Here is a 23,670-nt window from a genome sequence, read left to right on the forward strand (position 1 = left end):
GATTATGCTATCAAGGTTGTTTCAAGAGTCATGAGAATCACCAGAAAAGAGACTACATGATCGCAACTGAGTTACTCGAAGAAGTCAAACGGCCGGACAGACTGTTTAGTTGACAGTGAAATTAGCCCCGTCTGCTCTTCCTGTTATCGATACTTGGGCAATCGTAGCAATCAAGTTATGAAAACAAACCTCCAGGCCGTAAACATAGTACAGGGATCATGCCGGTTAATATCTAGACAACAGCTTTACTAGGCCCAACACACCGTACACCTGACTCGCTCACCACCGATGACAGCATCACACGGGTAAACAAACTTGCCCCGCGAATCCTATTCCCGTCCTCAGTTTAGCCGTCGAATGAACACGTAGATGAACGATGCAGACTCTTGCAAGTTCATGTAATCCACTTCTTTCCGTGGTTGCAGCTGTACTTTGTTCCGGAGTATAATTCGCAAGGATGGGGGACTGCAGCTCCGACAAATTTTCGAAATGTGCAAAAGGGGAAGCATCGCGCAACGCCATTTTTGACTAGTTGTGAATCGATTGTCTAATTTCTCACAAGCTCAGTTCGAATTGCCTGTTTGGTGATACGTTGAGAGAATTATAGCATGTGGCGAGAACGAGGTCGTCGACATTGCCTCAACCAAGTTAGCGTATGGGATATATGTGAGGAGATTTGGAGTTGATGCGGAGTAACATGTTGACAAAGCTTTGCAATTGACTTTTCTTTTTTTTGAATCTAGTATGGGTTAGGAGTCTCCCGCCTCGTATGTGATACTAATGGCTCATATAACTCGTGAATTATCTTGATGGTTTACTTCGTCGTTCATCAACTCCCTCCCTGATACGTCTTTCCCGTTTCCCAGATTCAAAGTAACATTCACATAAACTTATCCTTGCTGAAGGTGTCATTACAAGGCTCAACATTCCCACGATGAGTGACAGCGACGCAATTCAGGTTCGTCGGCCTGACAGCAATTCGAATATACAAATCGATGCCGAAAAGGCAAGCGTCCACGAAGATGATTTCAAAAATGTCCAAATCCGTGGATTAGAAACCTCTCCCGAGACTTCTCTCCACCGTGGGCTTAAAGCGCGGCACATCACCATGATTGCCATTGGCGGCGCTTTGGGCACAGGACTTATCGTCGGCACAGGCAAAGCTCTTGCCCAGGCCGGACCAGGCTCACTGTTCATCTCATATACATTTATCGGGGGATTAGTGTTTATGGTAATGGCGGCTCTTGGCGAGATGTCGGCGTGGCTACCATTGAGCGCAGGCTTTACAGGATATGCCACGAGATATTGCCACCCGTCTCTTGGCTTTGCCCTTGGCTGGTCGTAAGTTGCCAAGTGAAACCCCCATGCTATGCTGAGTCACTAACGTGTAATCTTTTACAGTTACTGGTTTAAATACATCATCGTCACACCGAATCAGCTCACGGCCGCGGCCCTCGTCATACAATTCTGGGTTCCAAGAGAGAAAGTCAACCCCGGTGTGTTTGTTGCCATCTTTTTGGTTGCCATTGTGTGCATTAACTACTTTGGCGGTATCCGATTTTTCGGCGAATTTGAATTCTGGCTTTCTTCTTTCAAAGTCATTGTCATAATTGGCATCATCCTGTTTGCCTTGATTATGGCTTGTGGCGGTGGCCCTACTGGCGATGCCCCCGGCTTCCGATACTGGCGTGATCCAGGGGCATTCGCAGAGTTATATACCGACGGCTCCGTGGGCCGCTTTCTGGGCTTCTGGTCAGTCATGGTAAATGCCACGTTTGCCTACCTGGGCACAGAACTCGTCGGAGTGACCGCCGGCGAGGCGCAGAATCCACGGAGGACCATCCCCAAGGCCATCAAGCTGACCTTCTTCCGCATCCTCTTCTTCTACTGTCTGAGTGTCTTCCTAGTGGGCATGCTTGTGCCGTACAACTCCAAAGCTCTTGCGTTCGCAAATGGACAATCCAACCCAGGGGCCAGTGCAAGTCCGTTTGTTGTGGCCGCAACACTGGCGGGCGTCAAGGTGTTGCCTCACATTATCAACGCCTGCATCTGCTTGTTTGTCTTCTCCGCTGCCAACTCGGATCTATACATTGCAAGCCGCACGCTATACGGCCTCGCGAGTGACTGGTCCGCGCCGAGCATCTTTCGCCGAACAGATCGTCGTGGCGTGCCGTACCCGGCGTTGATGCTCTGCACGGCGTTTTGCTGCCTGGCGTTTATGACGGTCGCAGATGATTCAAAAAGGGTATTTGGCTACTTTGTTAATCTCACGACGATATTCGGCTTAATGACCTGGATTTCTATACTCGTTACTCACATCTTTTTCCTTCGTGCCCGGAAAGCCCAGAACATCCCCGATAGTGCCATGCCATATGTTGCGCCGCAAGGCATGGTTGGTACGGTGATTGCTCTTTCGTTCTGCATCTTGATTGCGTTGACCAAGAACTTTGGTGTTTTTGTGCACCAGGGCGGTGATACTTTTGTGTACAAGGACTTTATAACTGGGTACTTGGGAATTCCGCTGTATTTGATACTTCTTTTTGGACACATGTTTATCACCAAGAGCAGGAGGGTTAAGCCAACTGAGGCGGACTTTTTTACAGGCAAGGAAATCATTGACAATGAGGAGCGGGAGTTTGTGGAAAAGGTAAAGGAACAGCAGGCGGCGAAAACTGGTTGGAGCAGAGTCTATTCGCGGGTATTGTCCTGGTTATTTTAACAGCCGTTTCGAGTGAGTTCGATGAGAAATGGAAGCGAATATGACTACAATTATCTCTCTGTACCTTTGTATCCGCTGAAGGCTTCTTTCTGCTAGTCAAATAGCCCAGCATTTTTTCTAAGAGGCAATAGTCTTCAGGGCGGTTGTTACAGGGGGTAAGAGGATGGGGAAAAAAAGTCCTGAAAATCAAGAGAGAACAATCAATAACATAGAAAGATCTTTCAAAGCTAACACTTTTCCCCGGTGCAGGTTTTTCGACTTCAGTCAACATGTTCGAAGGAACAAGACGTTGAAGGACTAAGCTTCCTTTGAACCTGGAATGTGTCCTGTACTTCCGGGGTTGAGGCAACAAAGCCAAGACTGTGAAATGGGGAAACACAATTCTCAATGATACGTAGGTTCAATAGTAAAAGCATTTACGTTGTGGTAAATAGAATATTCCCGGTACATCCCCTTCGGATGACATCGATCACAGTGGAAATACAGTGGCCAGATGACGCCCCATCCATGGTGGATGTCCCAGATCCAAGTCCTTGCTCATACTCGTTAAATAATAGATGTTAATCGACGTGCTAGGATACACTTAACGCCAGTGGCTGCGTTTTTGTTGTTATCATTGCCTATTCATATCCGTAACCGCAGCCGGGAAGCTCAAAAAATATGGAGCCAAAATCATCCAGCTATATAGTCTGCAATTTCTTCGGACTCAGCACATGACTCACGGTCGAGTGGTCTAGTGGTATGATTCCTCTTTCGGGAAGGTCCCCAGTTCTTCAGAATTGAATATAGAGGAGGTCCCGGGTTCAATCCCCGGCTCGACCCCCATCTTCTTTTTGGTTTTTTTGTCATCAAAATTATTTGTTTTAGAGGATAGTATGTCGTAAGAGCTGTCTTTTTGTGTAGCTGGACAAAATATGCGGTTGTGGCGAAAAGAATCCGCCCTCGCTTCCTGTCACATTCTTTTGCAGCTGCCTGCAGGTGGTGTTGGAGGATGGTAGCTGAACCTAACTTTGGTAGAATGGAGGCGACAATTTGTGGTGTGATTCGTTCCAGGTCTATTATGGACTCAACATAGTAGCATCTGAATTTTATTAGAACGTATGTACAAAATATATAACTTGTTGGCAGGTGGTCTTTCGTCTGCTCAAGCTTCTCTGGGCTGTGTTTTACAAATTACCGACGACCTGGATGTTCATGTGGACTGGGTTCTAGTTGTTTAGCCTGCGTTCGCTTAAGGCACCAGACTATTCAGGAACACGCCAAAAATAAGAAAAAGAAAGTTCAGGAGAAAAAGAAAGATAAAAGAAGAAATCTCAATATCCAAATACCTATACATGTACCTGACGAAGGAGTTGGTGGAAGCTTGAGGCTCTTCAATGTTTGCCTTTAGCGCTGGGCGTCCCAACAGGCGCCTAGTAGCCAGGACCCAGGGCAGGACAGCCAGCTGGACTTGACAGGTGACGCGTGGAAGCCCCACGTAAATTACAACGAGTTGAGACATGGCCTGGACCACACCCAACCCAGCACATCGACAATCTGATCTGACAATCTGACATCTCAACCAGATATCCCCAGACCCGACTCCTCCACGCCTGCAACAAAGATCGATAACCCGCCTAATATTCACTGCTACAGTACAGCATGCCCATATCACCAGCATGAGACATCACCATGGTGTTCAGCGGCCTCCTCTCCTCTTCCGACAAGGACAAGGCCTCGGCCAGTCGGTCAAAGCCCAGTCAGGAGACGGAACTACTGCCAGAATACATCTTTGACGAAGCTCAGCTACCATGCGTGCCTCCGGAGCGGCCAAACCTACGCGAACTGAACACGAGCCTTGAGGCACTTGCTGCCGTTTTCCCCGACATCCAAATAGAAGTATTTAGGGAGCTGTTGTCCAACTTCGACGGCGAGTCGCGGCTCGCCCTGGTCGCAAATGCACTTCTCAAGAATCGAGTCGACTGGGTAAAGGGCAGATGGAGGGTTGTGGACAAGCAAGACGCTGCCTCAGCTACGCTTCCCAGGACCGACATGTTCCGAAGCCAGGAATACGTCCAGGCAGTCCGGACTCTGGCCGCACACGAGTTCCGCGGCCTAGCTAAGTCGACTGTCAATGCCGTCCTGGCCGAGTCCAACCACTCGTACCTAGATGCGCGACGAACACTGGTCACCTTGTCTTCCAAATCGTGGCGCTTCACAATTCAGTCATTATTTTTGCGGCGCAAGCCTTTAACAACAGGGGAAGCAGAGAACCACCCCCTGGTGGTATGGCGATCGACCGGACAGGGTTCAATCACACCCACCATCAGGACCACGGGGAATGCCGAGTTGGACCGTGAGTTGTACGATGCTCTTGTTAGACCACTGAAACAAAAAGTAAGGGAGGATCGAGAGGCCAAGGACCGGGGCATCGCCATGTTGCTGAATAACGAGGAAGCAGAAGAGGCGTGTGCCACGCATGAATGCGCCTGCTGCTTTGTCGACTACAGCTTTGAAGAGTTTACGAGTTGCAGCAAAGACGGACATATGATTTGCTACAGATGTGTCCAAAGCTCCATCAAGGAAGCTCTGTTCGGCCAAGGGTGGTTGAGCAACATCAACACCGACACTGGCACCCTAAAATGTCTAGCGGTTGACGGCAGTGGATGTTTGGGCCACATCTCATCCGAGTACATTCGCCGAGCATTCATGGAAGACAAGTCCGGGGCCGACATTCTTCACAAACTGGATCAACGACTGGCGGAGCATAGTCTGGTCGCATCCAAAGTTCCTCTCATACATTGCCCCTTTTGCAACTATGCCGAAGTCGACGACATTTATCTCCCGTCACACGAGGCTCGTCCACGCTTCAAGATCAGAAACATTTACAACCTGGTTGTGATTACCATGATACTAGTTGTTTTGACGCTCATTTCCCCCTTTGCGCTGGTAGCCGCTCTTGTGTGCGTCGTCGTCAGCGTTGAACAAAATATGTGGCGGGATATCGGTACACAATGGAAAAACGCCGTTCAGCGGCATTGCCGCCGGCGTCGCGGCCTCCAGTTCTCGTGCCAAAATCCCAAATGCGCACGAGTCTCATGTTTGTCATGCCACAAAGCATGGACAGATATTCACGTCTGCAATGAATCGGCACTCGTCGCTCTCCGCACGCAAGTCGAGCAGGCAATGAGCATGGCCATCAAACGTGTATGCCCGCGCTGCAACACGTCCTTTGTCAAAAACGCAGGCTGCAACAAGCTCACCTGTCCGTGCGGCTATAAAATGTGCTATGTATGTCGCGCAGATCTGAGTGACGAGGGTTATCGACACTTTTGCGACCACTTCCGTCCGGACGGCGACCCACGACCCTGCACACAATGCGATAGATGCAACCTGTGGGAGTCGGAGGACATTGACGCGGTCTTGCGAGAAGCGCGTGAGGTCGCTGAGAAGAAGTGGCGAGAAACGGAGAAGCGGGAACTGTCTGGAGCTGAGAAGGCGTATCTCGAGACGGGCGTGGCCTCGCGGGGCGTGAGTGCAAGAATCGACCAGTTTATGACTAGCGGATCATCGCCAACACTGCCTGAAATTCTTGATCTTCTTGTTGACACCATTTACATTTAAACGGCCTTGAGCTACTTTAGATTTTTGTTTGTTGAGGGACAGGCAGACTGGGTCATGGGACGGCGTTACGTTGGGCTGCAAGTATTATACCCAGTATGGATCATGGGCACACGGAACATGTACACACTAGTACGCTTTAGTTGTAATAGCATTGTAATTTCACGAATTGTTACATCGTTTCCCTAAATTCTATAAGGACGTTTCGTGCCAGTTGAATGTAAAAGTCAACTGTTCATAAAACTGTTCATTTCATCTCCCACCCAGACTAACACATACGAAGAAATCCATACAAGCGGATTATTTACATACAAAACCATCATTATAATACATGACACCCAATGCAGTTTTCACCCAATCTACATCCCCCTAAATCTTGCTATTCCCCCCCTCAAGCAACTCAACCGCAGCACCGCCGATAGCCATCTTCCCAGTCTCCTTAATCTTCGTCTGGAAAACGACCTTGTTGCCCTCGCGCCACATCTCCGTCACAAGAGTCTGGCCGGGGTCCACGGTGCCCGCAAACCGCACCTTGATGTTCTTAAACGGTCCGAAAGCCTCGTAGATAGCTTTACCAGCAACGCCAAACGAGCAAAGACCATGAAGGATAGGACGCTTAAAGCCGCCCATCTTGGCGAACGAGGGGTCAATATGCAGTGGGCTTTCAAAGTTAGCACGACCTTCCATCACGAACGCGGGGAAACAACATACTTGTAGTCGCCGCTCAGACGATAAATAGCAGCCTGGTTCTCATCCGTCTTCGACTCGACAACCGTATCAGGAGCCCTCTTGGGAGGCGCATTCGCAGCCGTAGCAGCACCCCTATCCTGACCCTTCTTGGGGCCGTCGAAGCCGCCGCTGCCGCGCACAAAGGCCGTCATCTCGCTGTAGAAGACGTCCTCGCCGGTCTCTTTGTTGACGGTCGTGAGGGCCGTCTTCACGACAGCGGCGTTGCCCTTGTCCACCACCTCGACGAGCTTGCCGCGCGATTCGAGGGTCCCGCTCGTGGGGAGCGGGAACTTGCGGATCTCGAGGTACTGCTCGCCGTGGAGGAGCATCATGGGCGAGAAGTTGGGGATGAGGTTGCCAAAGTCGAAGGGCATGTCGGCGCTGAAGATGGGGATGACGCCAAAGGTGGGAAGGACTTGGAAGTCCTCGGCGCCCTCACTGCACATGGTTAGGACGAGAAAATTTGTGTGGAAAGGAGTCAAAACGTACAAGACGTATTTCAGCTCGTTGTGCTTGGCACCGAGACCGAGGTTGTAGAGGATTGAGTCGCGCTCTTCGAATTTGAATTCAACGGCGGGACCTTCCTTGCCGATGACGGCCTTGATGGCATCGAGGTACTCGTTGCTGGCGGTGGTGTCGGCCTTTTAGATGCACGAATCAGCAATTGGTTCTTTGTGGGATTTTCAAGTGTTTATGTTGGATTTTTCTTCATTTCCATTTTTACATGTTCTAGTCCTATCTAATTGTACACAAGACGTATCATAAGGGTTCAACGTTGGAAAAAACATAAGAAATCGCTCATACCTTCTCAGCAACGTTGCCCATGTTGCCCATAATCTTCATCATAGAATCCTGGGCCTTCTCAGGGTTATCCACGCGGTCATCGTCAAAGTTGACAATGTCCTTCCAGTGCTTGACAACCTCCTCAGGCACGAGGGTCACGTTGACGGGGAATCCGTGGCCGCCGGTTCGCTGCCAGCGAGTCTTGCCGCACCAGCCGCTGCCGACTTCGTACAGTCCGCCGGTGGGGTCGGGGCAGTTGTCGCCGCAGAGAGCGAGGATCAGAGGCGCAATGTAGTCGGGCTTGAAGGCCTGGACCATCTCGGGAGGCATGACGGTGGCGGTCATGGCGGTGCCGGCGTTGGGGGCGATAGTGTTGACAAAGATGTTGTACTTTTGGCCTTCAATGGCGAGGGCTCGGGAGAATCCGAGGATACCGCATTTCTAGAGATTGTTAGGACGCGTTGTTATGAGGGAAGAGGCATGTGAAACTTACAGCAGCAGCGTAGTTGGCCTGGCCAAAGTTGCCGTAGACACCGCTGGTGGAGGTGGTGTTGATGACACGGCCGTACTTTTGCTTGAGGAAGTAAGGCCAGGCAGCCTTGGTGACCTTGTAGGTGCCGCGGAGGTGCACATTGAAGACGGGGTCCCAGAGGTTGTCGTCCATGTTGGCAAAGGCCTTGTCACGGAGGATACCGGCATTGTTGACAACGATATCAATGCGGCCGTAGTTGTCAATGGCAGCCTTGACACATGCATCGCCATCCTCGGCAGAAGCCTTGACACCAACGGCCTTGCCGCCAGCCTTCTTGATCTCGTTGACGACATCATCGGGGTTCATGAGGTCGTTGACAACGACAGTGGCGCCGTACTTGGCAAAGGCCAAGCAGTAAGCGCGGCCGATACCTGCACCACCACCAGTGACGAGGGCAACCTTGCCGGTGAAGTCGACCTTACCGCCCTGCTCGCTGGGTCCCATCTTCATGGAGTCCTCGAGCAGAGTCAAGAAGTCATTGGGACCAGAAGGGTACTGCGGCTTGTTGGAGAAGTCGACAACCTGATCCCACTTCTTCAGGATAGCGCTTGGGGTGTAGGAGTCGTCGGCCTTGAGGAGCAGACCGTTGGATCGCTCCCAGCGGAGCTTGGCAACGTGACCACCGCCAACTTCGAAAATGCCGCCGTTCTCACTCTTGTTGCCGGAGTGGACGAGGACAGCGACCAGGGGAACCACCCACTCGGGCTTGAGCTGCTCGAGGACATCGGGGGGCATGACAGTGGAGGTCATTCGGCTGGCGGCTACACATCACTCTGTTAGATCTCCCCGTCTTTCTGCCTGGTACAGCAATTTGAGCCTTCAAACTTACCAATAGGAGCAATGACGTTGCACATAATGTTGTACTTGGCACCCTCCTTAGCCAGAGTCTCGGTGAAACCAACCATGGCCAACTTGGCAGCCGAGTAGTTGGTCTGACCGAAGTTGCCGAACAGACCAGCCGCAGAGGCAGTGTTGATGACACGGCCATACTTTTGTTTTCTAAAGTGCGGCCAAGCAGCGCGGGCAACCTTGTAAGCACCCTTGACATGAACCTTCATAATGAGGTCCCAGTCCTGGTCGGTCATGTTCTTGAAGCTGATATCCCGCAGGATACCAGCATTGTTGATGACGACATCAACGCGGCCAAAGGCCTGGATGGCAGTCTCGATGATCTTGTCGCCATCCTCGACGCTGTTGTAGTTGGCAGCAGCCTTGCCGCCCGCCTTCTTAATCTCGTCGACCACAACATCGGCAGCCTACGCAAAAAAGTGCAAGTCAGCATTTGCGCAATTCACATGTGAAAACTTTCGCATGTGTCAATCTCACCTTCGAAGAGTTACCCTCGCCCTGGAACGAACCTCCCAAGTCGTTGACAACGACGCTCGCGCCGCGCGAAGCGAAGAAAAGAGCGTAGGCCTTGCCGAGACCACCGCCAGCGCCGGTGACGACAACAACCTGGCCGTCGAATCTCAATTGCTCAGCCATGGTGTGATGTGATGTAATGTGGAGATGGCGGAGTTCTCTCTGGTTTTTGCTTTCTGCGGGACGCTTCAACCACAGAAACAAAAGGGAATCAAGAGAGATGCAAACGGGGTATAAAGATGAAGTTTGTTGGAAGGGGGGAAGATGGGGGGAAGATAAAAGGAAAAAAGAAGCCGAGAGGAACGGAGACCGGGAGAACCAGCGCAGGTGACGTTATGGCTTTAACTCTGGAACTCGACGGATGGATGGTCGGCCTGGGGATTCTGCGGATGCTTCGTGCTTCGGCAGCGAAAACGTACCAGAAACCGCTTGTCAAGGTCCAGTGCCTCGGCTGGAGGAGCTCAGGCGGGTACCGAGGGGTGGTGGATGCGGAGGGCGCTAGTCCCGATTGGGATGTGTGGTGAGCCGGGGTAAACTTCACATGCTTGCTTGACGGCGGCACTGGGAGTCAAGAGTCGAGATATTTTTGAGCATGTTGGCAATTCGTAGAGGGGAGATTTGCCCATATCTATTTCTTGTAGTCTATTAAGCCGTCGCTTTACCGGCGAGTGGTATGCATTGCTGATTTCCTGTCCCTCTTAGAATTCAATACGATTTCCCCAGTCTTCTTCCGTACAGACCGGAGATTCAATTCATGTGGAGCCGGGCCAAGTGCCTTTCTCGTCGTAGTCAGGCTGGTCAAAGTCCGGTGCAGCTTCATTCACATGGAGATTTGTTGACAAGTGTATTTCGCATGTCATCAGGTACAATGGTCCATGTTACACGGAATGTATTGGTCAGTCATGCACGCTCAGAATGCAGTACGACTGCAAATGTGGCACAAATGTATCTGCCCGTCAATTATCCATGACTGAGCAAGTTGAATCAGGCGCCATACATTTTCTCAGTACAACCGCTAATACATCAAATTCCACATGCTAATACGGCACACCACGAAGACCACATTATTCATAGGTATCATAAGTCTTGAGTGATAATTGCAGACAAAGAACTCAACGCCAGCCCACCATCCACCATCTCTCACGAGTCCACATGTGACTCTCCCTATTCCATGCTCAACAGCCGCCCTGCCATCACCCAACAAGCCAATCTACACTCTAACAACCCATTTGCTTCAAGGCAGCATCACCACAGCCCGGTCAAACCATTTCTCCCGCCGTAGGTCGCCTCACCACCCCATTCTGCGACATATCACGCAGCTCATGACCATTCGCCTTTGGTGCCACCAGTTGCGTTTCCGTCTGGGTCTCCAACTGCGGTGTACGCCCCCCTTTCCCCTTCTTCTTTTCCTTCTTCTCCTGCTTCGCCAACTCGTGTTCCTCTCTCCTCGACAACTGATGCCGCACAGCAGGATTGATCTTCTTGGGCGCAAAATACGGCTCTCCAAAATACCAGCCGGCAAAAGTTGCAACGGTAACCAGAAACGCAACAACCCAGTAGATCCAAAATTTGTCCGATACCTTCCACACGCCCCCCTCCGAGTTGAAGAACGACATGCTAAAAATGGCGGACACAAACGTAGCCGGTAGAAACAGCATCGTCACCAAGGCAATAGTCCGCATCGCCTTGCTGTCCGTCCTTGTGTGATCAGCGATTTGCACCGAGATATTCGAGTCTTCCTGGGAGACCTTGTTGAATGCCAGTGTGGTCTCGCTCTGGATTCGAGCCGTGTTGGCTTCCGATCGATGCAAGTAACTCACAAGCATGTGGTGAGCGAATGCGAGGCCGGAGCGGATTTTTCTTGATGCAATTGGCGCGGTTGGCTCCTTCTCACCAGCTTCCTGACCGAGGATGCGCAGAAACTCCTCTTGGTGGCTGCGCATACTGTCTAACGTCACTGCGCCGACCTTGAGGGTTTCCGAGACGTGAACCACATGACGCGCAATTTTATGTAAGTGTGAGTAGTTGGGGTTTGCGGCTTCAAACTGCTTCTCTGCCTTCTCTCTCGCCTTTTCAACATCACGGATCATGTCGCGCGTGCGCCATACAGAGGAATTTTCTAGCTGGATAATCTCATTAGCCAGGCGTGGGTAGATCCAAAACGGATCCTGTAATTCTCCCAGGGTCGGTGGAGGGTCCTGTAGGCATGACTGGAATTCACTCTTCAAACGACCCTCCTTTTGTGTGAATAGAAGGACGACGGTGTGATTGGTTTCCTTGTACCACCTGGAAAAGGTGTTCAACTTGTTCCACTCGTACTCGTCCTCGGGCTTTTTCTCCCCTGGCGAGGCATCCGGTTGTGTTGGAACCTGGGTAGTCTGAGGAGTTGGTTGGCCAAACGACTTGACTTGAAAGAAAGCCCAAGACTCTACAATTCAAATATCAAGTTAGCAGGGTGGACTGTAAACATTCACACAAGGAATTGGAAAACAAAAACTCACTGGCGCCACCTATCTTTTTGTCATCTGCATCGGGGAGTTCTTCGAATCCAAAATAGCCATTAGCTCTTTTGCAACAATCCTCCCACCAGACTTTTGGAATGGCGAAATTGGACGTGAGTGCTTCGCGACATCCGTCCGCGCATTCCCTCACTTTCTCTGGGTTTACAATGCTAGTATAATGTTAGCCAGTATGGAGTACATGCCGAGTAGATTTCATACATGAGGGTAACTCCAGCCTTCGCTCCAGGTATATGGTATTCGGCCCCGGATTCCGTTGTCATGGCTGTCCCAATGTTGAGTGCGGAGGTTTCAAACTCGGTCAAGTTTGTGTTGCCTATTCGATTAGAATCTCGTGACTTCCATGTTTTAGGCCGGCAGTGCATACCATGTTGTAACTGTTGGATCTTCACCTGGGGACACTCGTTTGTACAAACGGTCGCCATGGTGCAACGGTCACCCACTCGTTTGGAGATGAGGTCTAGTTGTTGGTTTGCCTCGACAGCCCCAAAGGCAGCAAGTTCGTTGACGTTGTTGACAACATAACAGACATTTATTTCGAGGACAACAAGGCAATAAAAGGGGCTTTTGGAAGTGAGGCTAGACTGTTGGTCGAGGATCAGCCGTCAGCCCTGCCATCATCTGATGCATACACGGCAGCCAACTATCCCGGAACATGGAAAGGAGCGGTAAACCACGAAGCAGTGTGGCAAGGCTCAGCGATAGCTCAGAAACGGTCAGCTACTAATTCAAAACAATATTACTTGCTGCGCACCATTCGTGCAACCTGGCTGGACGCCTCGTTGCGATGGGAGGAGTTAAAATGCCATGCAGCCCCCGCTTCTGGGGATCGTCGAGCGGGATCAATCGATGAGCCAACGGGTTCAGCCGCAGGAGTCTTGGATTGAGGCTGGGGATGGGCGCCAATAACAGCCTCAATTGGTTTCACTAGTTGGGCTCACTAGTGAGGCGAGCCTTGGTTGCTGCTGTGCGCACTTGGTGACTGCCCAATGTAACACGTCTTCGAAATTATTGGATTGGTTTTGTGGCGTGGACGCCGGGCTTAGACCTTCAATGTTTGTGAGACAATCGCATTTTGTCGGGGAGCAGTGGTGCTGGACAGGGTTTGTTTGGTAACACAACTGAGTTGAACCAGACTGAAGTCAATGTGAATCGCTCGGCTGTTGCAGGCGTTGAGATTACCGATTGATCGGTCTATTAAAAGCGGTTGCAAAGTCAACTACCGTTGGCGCCGGTGGCGCATGAGACAGTTTTGTATCGACCCAGTCCTCGGAGGTCTTGACATGATGCAGTGAACTGTGTCATTTGGTGAGAAGGCAAGGTGGCCTTGGTCGTTGAGGAAGGGCGGTTCCGTGTGATTGATGAATTATGAGAGAGGTACACGAGGCATGCTTCTTGATGAAGCATGCGGATGTCGGTGGGAGAAACAACATTGACATGGAAGAATTTAGAATCGTACCTCAGGTGCTCTTGCCTCCTTTGAACTTCTGGTGACGCATCCAACTGCATTGCATACCTACGAGGTAGGTACATTCGTGCTGGTGGCTGGAATCAAGGCAGAATGTGCGAGCATATCACAGATCCGACTGAGTGGTACAAGGTGATTACTGAGCAAGAAAGTATAAAAAATAATTTACGCCCAATGCATGCGCTTAATTTACATATACATGTGCCTGCTGTATCTACCTACCTAGGTAGGTAGATAGATGATGCACTGCACGTTTCAACTGTACGGCTCAAAGTATAATTCCTTGACGGTCGAGTTGTGCGCTAAATAATTGCAGCAATTGAGGGTCGCGAAAACCGAAAGAACAAAGACAAAAGGCATAGGTCTGTACTCCATGCTAAGCACAAAGTGCAAATCCGCATCGTATTACTCCAATATGGGCTCTCCTTCTCCTGGTGACATATTTGCAGCGACTGCGCTTATGACTGCACGTCGCCGTCAATTTCCACCTCCGGCATCGCCACCTCTTTCACCACGGTGAAAAGCCAAACCGAGGATAAAATAAATCCGGGGTTCACGATGCGATGACTTATCAGCCTAGACTCTGGACCCTGGGCGCGTCCCAACTCCCACGTGCCATGACGACAGCGACTAATGGAGCTCAAGTGGGACGACAAATTTGAAAGTGGGAATGAGAAAATCCAGCCGGGTCACATGGCGCAGTGACTGGTTCCTGAATCCTTTGCGGATATTGAGCTGCGATGAGCTTCAACGTCAAGTTGGTTGATGCTGTACAGCAATGCGAATGCTTTGACAAATGTTCCGGAGCAGGCTGGGGTCTTGTGACAACATTGAAACCTGACACAAAGTTGACACAGGCAAACATTTGTCTTTCCGGCCAAGCCAAACCCAAAACCCCGATGGTCCGCAGCCCATATAGTGGGACTATCTGTCCAGTCTGGGTTTACTTTTATTTTTAATACAGTTCGTCACTGCGGAGTTTAAACGCTCTCTCGACTGTTGGAGATATAAATCAACACGCCTACCTGTTTTTTGTTCAAAAAACCACCCGACCTTCGCCCAAGTCCCGTGCCTCTCTTTTCTTGCCTCTCACATCTCATATCCTCCTCCCGTCTGTCGTGGCACCTCGCGCATCAACTACTGCCGTCCTACTCCGTACGAGTCACTCAAATCACTAGCCGGGTCGAGCGTTGTGTCACCCATCTCCAAACTTGGAACTCTGGCTAGACGAAACAGCCATCAGACTATTTCATACGCGCGGGGAGGCTTGACCAAAAGAAAGCAAATTCCCACCAGACGCCCATCAACGCCATTTGCGCCGACCAGCCTTGACTCCTTGAGACAGTAGCAATTCGCCGCCTCCAATTTGCACAAAGTACTACAGCTGCGCAGTGACGTTGCTCTTCTGGGCGGTGCTGCAGGTTGCCTCAATTTTCAGTTGGCTGTCCAATCCTCACGACGGCGGATTGACTTGTCTGTCACGCATCCATCCATCTGCTGGTCCGCAATTTGATAATTCGTCTCTCCTCTGCTGCAGCTTGCCGCATCCAACGTGCATTGCGTCGTTGCCTCCCAACCACAGACTGGCATTGGTTGATTTGGGTTGCAGGGTGTCTTGTCCTTGGCCTGATCTGATCGCTTCTCTCAAATCACCATTTGCTCGGTGTACACGACCGACTCGACTCCAAAACATCCGCCTGGTGTCTGGTGACCAGGATCAAGCATTACGATTGACTAGCTCGCCTCGACCACAGTCACAGCCAGGATACAACCACGACCACAACCACAATCACCCCGCCATCATATTGCGCAGCAATTCGCGTCCTACACTTGTTTGTGCACTCACCCATCCGCAAGCAAAATTACTCTGCATTTCTGCCAAGACGAGTGCGACTTTGCCGTCGCCACTTCACCTTTGTTCCATTGTCGCGGGTAGCTGCACAAGCCCCTGCACTTACGACCTGGACGCAGCAAAGAAGCACCAGTGACAGGTCTGGTGGTGCGGCTGGCTTGACCCGCTCGGATCGCATGACGGCGCACCGGCGGCGTTCACGGGGGGATTTATTAAGTGCATCATCATTGCCTTCCCCCATTTGATCCTCACAAGCCAAGAAACGCTTCAATAAAAGGAGTGCTGCTACTGCGGCCACCTCCTTCTCTGCATCGGCTCTGGTCCGGCCATATTGTACCTAGCCATGCCTGCCTCAGTCCCCATCAACATGAGCAATTCTCCTCCAGCATACTTATTCGTGGTCAGGTAAGTAGACCAGTATTCTCCCATACGCATGCATGCACGCGTGCACACACAACACGACGTGCTAACATTTGAATTAGACATGGAAGCCGATTAGACGCCGCCGACAAGTCATGGCATTTGACCTCGCCGACCCCCTACGACCCTCCTCTGACCTATGGTGGTTTCCTCCAAGCACGACGAGTCGGCAACCAAATAGCGAGCATACTCGAACAAGCCAAAGCCGACAATGAAGGCTCCGGCTCTTCGAACGGCTCCAAGAAGCGGAAGCGATTCAAGATTGTCATTCACAGCTCCCCATTTCTACGATGCGTCCAGACCTCCATTGGAATCAGCTCCGGACTCACCCAAACTTCCTCCGACTCCATTTACAACACGGCCGACTTGATTCTGCCACGAGCAGCACCACAGACGGAACCCTATTTTCAGTTCAAATCCACTCTTTTGCGCCTTGATTCTTTCCTAGGAGAGTGGCTCTCACCAGAGTACTTTGAGATGATTACCCCTCCACCAGGCCCGGCTCTCATGTTGGGGGGTGCAAAGGCGGAACTCTTGAGACGCGAAGATTACAGCATTTACGACGACATTCCGGAACCAGAGCTGCCGCGACCCTCGTCTGGATCTCTCTGGCAATCGCCAAAATTGAGCCCTTCGCCTGCTCCCAGATCTCCCTCGACCGACAGCGAGGGATCAATAAACGTGTCAACGCTAAGCTCATCCCTTCCCACGCGGCCAGAAGCCAAGAGAGGATATGTTCCTCCCCGACCCATATACGCCGCTTCAAGTTCGGGAAGTATCCCGGAAGGCTTCGTTGCTCACGCCAGAGATGCCTCCGTCACAGTGGACTACCAGTGGGATTCTATGAGAGCACCTCTGGACTTTGGAGACGGAGGCAAGTTTGGTGAGGAGTGGGCTTCCATGCACAAACGATTCCGGGGTGGCATAAGAAAGCTGGTCAATTGGTATGCCTCGACTGACTCTCCCGCTGACCTGGTCGCAAAAGCCATGAAGAGCAGCGGCGCAGAACACGAGTCCGAGGATGAAGATGTCGAAACTGTTGTGATTATGGTTTCCCACGGTGCCGGGTGCAATGCCCTCATTGGCGCCATTACACATCAACCAGTTCTTATGGACATTGGAATTGCTTCCCTCACCATGGCCTCGCGAAAGCCGAATTTGGACTACCAGGAGCTATTGGCCTCAACGCCAGGGCCGTCAGATCCTTCCAAGAAGACACTTGTGGCTGTTGACAAGATGTACGACATTCGGTTGTCTGCAAGCACGGAACACCTGCGACGTTCGAGCAACACAACCCCCGTTTCTGCGAGGTCCAACTCCACCGCCAACGTTTGGAATACAAACAACGGCTCAAGAGGCCGCACTTCAACCCTCTCCAGCCTCGGTGGTCCAGTCATGAGTCCATTCACATTCTCGGATCCTTTCTCATCGACTGGTAGTCGCAGCACCTCGGCCAGCGCAGCTCTGCCGCCTGTAATCCGACGGGATTCGGCCTCTCACCGGCCCCTGCCCAGAGGTCCCGCCCTTGCCTCCGTGGGATTCGGCAATTCGGCTGGATCGTCAAATCCAGGAAATCGATCTCCGCCTGCGTCCTCTTCGGGATTTGGCCTTTGGTCAGCCGGGCCATCGTCCTTGCGGCTCATGGATGATGGTAGCGAAGACGCTGATGATTTTGGCGCCATGCTACCCGACTTTGACCAGAAGCGATTCAAGATGAGCTCCCCGACAAAGGAAGAGAAAGAACCCATCCTCTCTATTGACTCGGTTCCTTCATCCGCAATTGACGATGCGCCCATGTTTCCAGAGTTTCCGCCCTCAAGAACAGACGGCGTCCAAGACGGTCCCACAAAGACAATGCTCGCTGGTCCCATCAAGCTTCACACGAATCTGGGCCCCGATAAACCAGTGGAGGAGATGAAGGTCACGCAGCTTGGAGCTGGGCTCGGTGGTCTGTGGGGTATTCCCCCTCCTCCAGATGAGGCCGAGCGGTTCCGAGATATGAGCCACACGAAGCGCCGGTGGACGGTTAACGAGCGTGCTTAGATGGTGTATTTGATGACATTTGATTTCAAGTTTTTTTTTTGTTTCGAGATAGACATGGGCGGAAGTAATACCCTAATCATGGAGTCCAAGTGCATGGCATGGCGTATGGGGCAATATTGCCATATAATAAAAGTATTTGCGGATTGATATTAATCGTGTCTGAGTCAAGATGAATGCATGGTACGCGGAGATGCCGTCTGGATGTCATTCCCCTGTGGATGTCAGTTGAACAGCTGAGCTTCGTGTTATACAACCCCAATGGTCGCAGGTGTTCGATCGTCCGTTCGAAACCATGAGAAGCTGAAGGCAGGTATTCATGAACCCCAAAAGTGAGTCCCCTACAGTATCTACACGTCAGTCCAGCCAGGAACCCACATTGCCAAATACTCAAATTCCGTATATGCTCTATGTACAATATTCCCAAGACTACAGCAGTGTGACGGGTATTCTCTACATCACAGCCATCTAAAACGAACCGCAAACCACTCATGCTCCCCCAAACCTCTATAAATTTACCACAAACCCTCAATTTTACTTCCTCGGCACGATTCCATGTCTACCCTCAATTTTACCCCTTAACATGATTTCACACTACACCCTCACCTAGTCAAAAGCCTTCCTCATAGCCTGGTGAGCCAGCTCCACGCCCAAAAACGTAGCCGCATTCGCAGGCACAGCCCTCGCCAGCGCCGGTCCAAACCCAGGGAAGAAAGCCCTGTACCCTCCCCGTCCGTACAGCTCCCGAATCACTCCACCCAGCGTGACGTTGCCCTCCGCCGTCTGCAGCCTCGACTTGACGGTGTCGACGGGGAACACAGGAATCCACATAGCCACACCCGCCGCCGCACCAGCACACGTAATCGCCGTGAGACTCAGTTCCCCCGTGGGCTTGCCGCTCTCATCCTTGGGACTCAGCGTGCGCTTGATGTACTCATACGCAGCGAAGTAGGCAGCCGAGCCGGGACCATCGCGGGCAAGTGTCGCAGCGCTGCCGCGGAAGACGCTTCGGAATCCGCCCTCGCGGTACAGCTGGCGCACGACGTCGAGCCCCCCGTTGTACTTTGGTTTTTCGCCGGGCGCAAGCGTCTTCTGCCCTTGGACCTGCAGAATGACCTTTACGCGCTCAAAGGGCGCGGTGATGGCCGTCATGGGTATGGCGGATAGGAAGCCCGCCGTGGAGATTTGCGCAATGGACAGGCCGTCTGGGCCGACGGTGGATGATGCAGAGACGATTTGCTTGCCGAGATCGTAGCCCCAGAAGGAGACGGCGACTACAAAAGTTAGCCTCATCTTTAACAAAAACCGCATCACACAAAAAAACTTACACATGGGCGTGACACCCACCAGCGGTGCACTCACACCCGCGTACAATCCCCTCCGCAGACCGTCCCGCGCAACACTCTTCCTCACGACATCAATCGCAGACGAGTACACGCCCCTCTCTGCCGTCTGCAGCCGCACCTTCACCAGATCGAACGGGTGGCCGACCACGACGGCGCAGATGCCGCCGAAGCCACCGGCCGCGAGGGCACGCAGCTGCGACAGGAGGCCGGACTTGGCGGCTGCTTTTGTTTCTTGGATGTCTTTGTTGGTGTCGAGCCGGGGGAGGGCGTTTGCCACGGGGGCGGGGAGGTTTTCCGTCGCGGAAGGCATTGTGGATGAAGAGAAGGAAAGAGAGACAGATATCACAGGAGGAGGTTTGTGGGAATTTCGCGGGCTGGTGACGAAAAATAGGCGTTGTGGTGGGTTAGGTTAGGTTGGAGAGATGCAGGTCGGGTGAGAGGTGTTTCGGCGGAGGGGAATGCAACCTTGCAACGGTGGGATGCAACGATGATTGTGACCTCTGCGAGATAGTTAGAATGGAAAGAAAGTAATGATGGGAGTGTGAGGCGCAATTCTACACCGATGGATAACGACACAAAAAAAAAAGTTGGGGTTTGGCACACTTACCAGACCAGGAACAGACGCCAGTTCCGCACGTCGGCGCTTTACGTCACTGCCGAGTCGGTTGAGGCTCAACTTGCTGCAGACACGGCGTACTCTCGACTGCGATGCACATATATCACGCAAACAGAAAATAATAAGAAGAAAATATGAAAAATATGAAATAATACTCGTCTACACTACACCGCCATCTACCTCGGGCTCTTTCACCTCTCACCGTGATACCCGGTATCCAGACGCTTTCTATTATCGTGGTCCCATCCATTGCCTCGGCCTCGGCTGTAGGGCTCCATCTCGGGTCCATTTCCATACGGCCGGCTGCGTGCGCAAGCTGTCACATCTCTCCCTCCGTTTTGCCCTCCCCACCCTTTCAATGTTCGCTGTTTATCTCGTCCAATCGGAGCACTGCAGTTCAAGTGCCTCCCGTCTCCCACTTTGCCTGGACTGTCGGGTGTAAGCAACTAACTGTAGTATCTTGGCTCATGGCTGCATCTTGTTTTCCCCTTTAGAAAGCTGTCCTGCTTCTAGAAGCGATGCGTGTTACTTTGTGTCTGTGGTCTTCGAGATGGTCCTGCCCCGCGATGGTGAATTTCCGGAGTCACCCCACATCCCCCGGATATTGGAGCATTGACATGTGATTGCTGGCTGGCGACTTGCTCTCGTGTGGGCAGCACTTTACACCAGTGGCAGGTATCGTGACTAATGACGGGATATATATTGTCTATATATGTATGCGCTGTCGAGCACACTGTCATCCCAAGATCTGCCACTGCTGCTTAAAGTCACTCATGATTGTACGCATCATGCTGACGGCTGCCTCATATACACAGCTAGCTAATACATCATTTACAGCCCGTGTCAAGCTCTAATGTCCCATATTTACATGAATAAACCACCCGAGTAAAACGCCTTGACTCCTGTCGTGTTCGGCCGTAAATATGCACACTTGATCCATCTTCTGAGCCGCGCTCGTACCCAAACAAGGACACTGCTGGTCCCAAGGCCGTCATGTACGCAAAAAAGAGTCAAATTTGTACGCGGAAAATCGTGCAACGGTGGTTGCCAATTCAGGCATTGCCCATCAGCGGAACAAGAGGAAGCCTGCCCATTCCGGCTGGTGAAGTGCCCGTCAGTGGCATGACTTGGCGAGAGTCGACAGCTGATAGCTTGGCATTTGCCCAACGTCTCCCGAGGTGCTTCCTCTAAAGCATCTTCGGAGCAGACGGCGTCGCCATGGAGCCACGTCCTCTGGTGCACCAGCATGCATTGTCACCTTCCCGTTCCACCTGTATCACAGCATCTATCCCCTGCCGCTTCAAAAAATCGCGGACTCGGTCCCGTGTCTCCTCCAACGCAAACCCGCGTGCCACAATGACATGTACTACTCCCACAAGCTTTTCGCCATCCTCGCTTCCTGTTCGGTCATCCAACCAGAACTTGGGCGTCCAATAGTTTACAACACCTCGCTGCTCCAGGATGCCACCAAGTGTATTTCGCAGGTTATACTCTGTAACTTCGGGGACACTGAGGAGTAGGCGCTTGGCTGAAGAGATGACAAGCGGTTTGGACGAAAGGAAAATGAGCACTGCGATGAAGCAAGATGCCAACGGATCCCAGCCCGCCCAGCCCCAAATGCTGGTCAGTGCAGTCGACACAATAACTGAGACGCTGCCCAACGTGTCTGCCAGAATGTGCAAGTAGATGCCGTGCATATTCTCGTTGTCATGCGAATGGCTGTGACCGCCGCAGCCATGTGAAGCGTGTGTGTGCTCGTGCTTGTGGTCATGATGGTCATGGCCGTGAGCGTGGTCGTGAGAGTGGTCATGGGCATGACTGTGGCCATGGCTATGCCCGTGATGATGGTGGTGCCCAAACGCCATCATGCCAACCAAATTCACAGCGAGCCCAAGACTGCTAACTATAAAAAGTTCGCCGAGCCGCTTAGTCTTCGTGCCTTCCCACAGACGTTCAAACGCTTCAAATGCGATCTCGAGACTCAGCAACCTGAGAATGTGTCAGCAATTCGTAAACACAAAGCAGAAGCAGCTGACATGGCCTGCTTACATCAAAAGAATGCCGTTGGCAAACCCTGAGAGAGTTTCAATCTTGCCAAATCCATACGGGAACTTTTGGCTTGGTGGCCACTTGCTCATCACGGCTGCCAGCAGCCCTACGAACAGTGCTACACAGTCAAAAAACATGTGGATGCTATCGCTAAGAAGACCAAGCGAATCGGTGACATATCCGTAGAATGCTTGAACAGCCATGAAGGCAAAATTTAACCTGAAATAATACGTCAACATTGCTTCCGAGTTGATTATGTTCGGACCAGTAGCTTACACCATAAAGTAGAAGATTCTCCGGGAGTCCTTTTCTACAAGAATGGCGTGCAAAATGGGCATGCCAGCCGTGTATTTCAGAAGCGTCCTTGTAAACAGAGACCGTTGCGCCTTGCCATCGTCTGGTCGGCTTGCGTGGGTATGGTGGTGGCTGTGGGAATGATCATGATTGTGACTGTGGCCATGCTTGTGGTCACGATCGTGGTCGTGGTCGTGGCTGTGGGTATCTTTGTGTTCGTGATCATGGTGATTTGAATGGTCACTGTGGTTGTGATTGTGCTTGATTGGAGGCGAATACGGCGATGTTGCTGCGTCAGGTCCTGGTGTCAAGATATTCTTCCCACCAGCAGTCGTCTCCTTGGTCCACCCATCCAAGGAATCTAGTGAAGCAGGCGCTGCCTTCTCTCTGTGCAAAACGGCGCTCGTGTTGGACGCGTGGGATCCTTGACGAGCATGAGAGTGTTGTCTCGAGTGCGAATGCGGCCGTTCGTGGTCATGGGCCTCGTCCTCAATGGACGGAGGCAGGGATCCAGTCGACATTGATGCTCTCCAGGCATTCAGAGACGGGTGAGAATGTGAGTGAGAATGCATGTGCTGCTGATGCGCGTGAGGCAGCGCAGAAGAGGGCAAAGCATATGGCGATGCCATCGTTTTGAAGAGTTCGAATGTTTGCTCAAGGTTTCTGTCTACACCCGCCGGCTGCGGGTGGCTGCCCGTCCGTTGCGGGTCGAAGGATAGGCGGTCGGCGTGGTGACGGGGGTTTGCGAAGGGGAGACACTAAGGCTCCATGAAGCTCAATCGCACAGTCGTCGGTCGAGGAGTCGACGGGCTCTTAAAAGTTGCAAGGTCACGGCGAGAAGACGGAGGGAAAATCAGCAAGTTGAGAAATCGTTGCCTTGCTCCTCTGCGCTGATAAGCCACAGATGGAAAAAGGAGAGACACACTGGTCGTGGAGGCGGTCCAGTGCAAGGCAATGCACGTGGAGCTAGGCGACCAATGGAGGGGGGCCAAGGACCAAAAGGGCGACGTCTTTGGGAAGGTGCGACTGGAGACTTTGAGAAATTTGCCGACAAGACTGGACACTGGAGGACTTGACTCAATCACGGGTTTGGCAAACTTAAATATTTCGATCGAATATCTGACGCCGACATGCACCCGCGACAAGCAGGCTAGTGAGTACAGCGTACGCATTCGAGAGAACATACACTCGTTGGGAGGGGAAAGGATGGCAGGAGCAACGCGAGCCAAGTAAACAACACCAGACCAGACCTGACGTAGTATCGACAGCGACCCATGGCCAACACCAGGATCAGTGACGAGATGAGCCCGCTCCAGATGGGACCGTCTGTGTGAAGGCTGG

General features: G+C 51.9%; 7 protein-coding genes and 1 non-coding gene across 8 annotated transcripts; 4 read left to right on the forward strand and 4 right to left on the reverse strand.

The window, feature by feature from the left end:
- Positions 1-934: 934 nt before the first annotated feature.
- VFPPC_08997 (dicarboxylic amino acid permease) lies at positions 935-2,719 on the forward strand (the record flags this gene model as incomplete). Its single annotated transcript, XM_018287603.2, has 2 exons — positions 935-1,341; positions 1,402-2,719. 2 exons carry the CDS (start codon positions 935-937, stop codon positions 2,717-2,719), a joined length of 1,725 nt encoding a protein of 574 aa, XP_018140672.2.
- A 722-nt stretch (positions 2,720-3,441) lies between these two features.
- Positions 3,442-3,541, forward strand: VFPPC_17322. Its single transcript has one exon. It is a non-coding gene; the product is annotated as a tRNA-Pro (tRNA).
- An 849-nt stretch (positions 3,542-4,390) lies between these two features.
- VFPPC_14516 (ring finger protein (Zin)) lies at positions 4,391-6,322 on the forward strand (the record flags this gene model as incomplete). Its single annotated transcript, XM_018292284.1, has 1 exon — positions 4,391-6,322. The coding sequence occupies one exon, from the start codon at positions 4,391-4,393 to the stop codon at positions 6,320-6,322; it is 1,932 nt and encodes a 643-aa protein (XP_018140671.1).
- A 366-nt stretch (positions 6,323-6,688) lies between these two features.
- VFPPC_08996 (acetoacetyl-CoA reductase) lies at positions 6,689-9,848 on the reverse strand (the record flags this gene model as incomplete). The annotated part of the gene is made up of 7 exons (XM_018287602.1): positions 6,689-6,980; positions 7,031-7,486; positions 7,538-7,689; positions 7,853-8,272; positions 8,325-9,124; positions 9,193-9,619; positions 9,690-9,848. 7 exons carry the CDS (start codon positions 9,846-9,848, stop codon positions 6,689-6,691), a joined length of 2,706 nt encoding a protein of 901 aa, XP_018140670.1.
- A 1,136-nt stretch (positions 9,849-10,984) lies between these two features.
- Positions 10,985-12,669, reverse strand: VFPPC_08995 (corA-like mg2+ transporter protein domain-containing protein; the record flags this gene model as incomplete). The annotated part of the gene is made up of 4 exons (XM_018287601.1): positions 10,985-12,153; positions 12,227-12,396; positions 12,446-12,560; positions 12,612-12,669. The coding sequence occupies 4 exons, from the start codon at positions 12,667-12,669 to the stop codon at positions 10,985-10,987; spliced, it is 1,512 nt and encodes a 503-aa protein (XP_018140669.1).
- A 3,238-nt stretch (positions 12,670-15,907) lies between these two features.
- VFPPC_14515 (phosphoglycerate mutase) lies at positions 15,908-18,027 on the forward strand (the record flags this gene model as incomplete). Its single annotated transcript, XM_018292283.1, has 2 exons — positions 15,908-15,969; positions 16,047-18,027. 2 exons carry the CDS (start codon positions 15,908-15,910, stop codon positions 18,025-18,027), a joined length of 2,043 nt encoding a protein of 680 aa, XP_018140668.1.
- Positions 18,028-18,630: 603 nt separating this feature from the next.
- On the reverse strand, positions 18,631-19,680 carry VFPPC_08994 (mitochondrial substrate/solute carrier; the record flags this gene model as incomplete). The annotated part of the gene is made up of 2 exons (XM_018287600.1): positions 18,631-19,298; positions 19,353-19,680. 2 exons carry the CDS (start codon positions 19,678-19,680, stop codon positions 18,631-18,633), a joined length of 996 nt encoding a protein of 331 aa, XP_018140667.1.
- Positions 19,681-21,173: 1,493 nt separating this feature from the next.
- On the reverse strand, positions 21,174-22,958 carry VFPPC_08993 (cation efflux protein/zinc transporter; the record flags this gene model as incomplete). The annotated part of the gene is made up of 3 exons (XM_018287599.1): positions 21,174-21,975; positions 22,036-22,254; positions 22,312-22,958. The coding sequence occupies 3 exons, from the start codon at positions 22,956-22,958 to the stop codon at positions 21,174-21,176; spliced, it is 1,668 nt and encodes a 555-aa protein (XP_018140666.1).
- Positions 22,959-23,670: the final 712 nt, after the last annotated feature.

Source organism: Pochonia chlamydosporia, chromosome 6 (assembly GCF_001653235.2).
Source record: "Pochonia chlamydosporia 170 chromosome 6, whole genome shotgun sequence".
NCBI classification, from domain to species: Eukaryota; Fungi; Ascomycota; class Sordariomycetes; order Hypocreales; family Clavicipitaceae; genus Pochonia; species Pochonia chlamydosporia.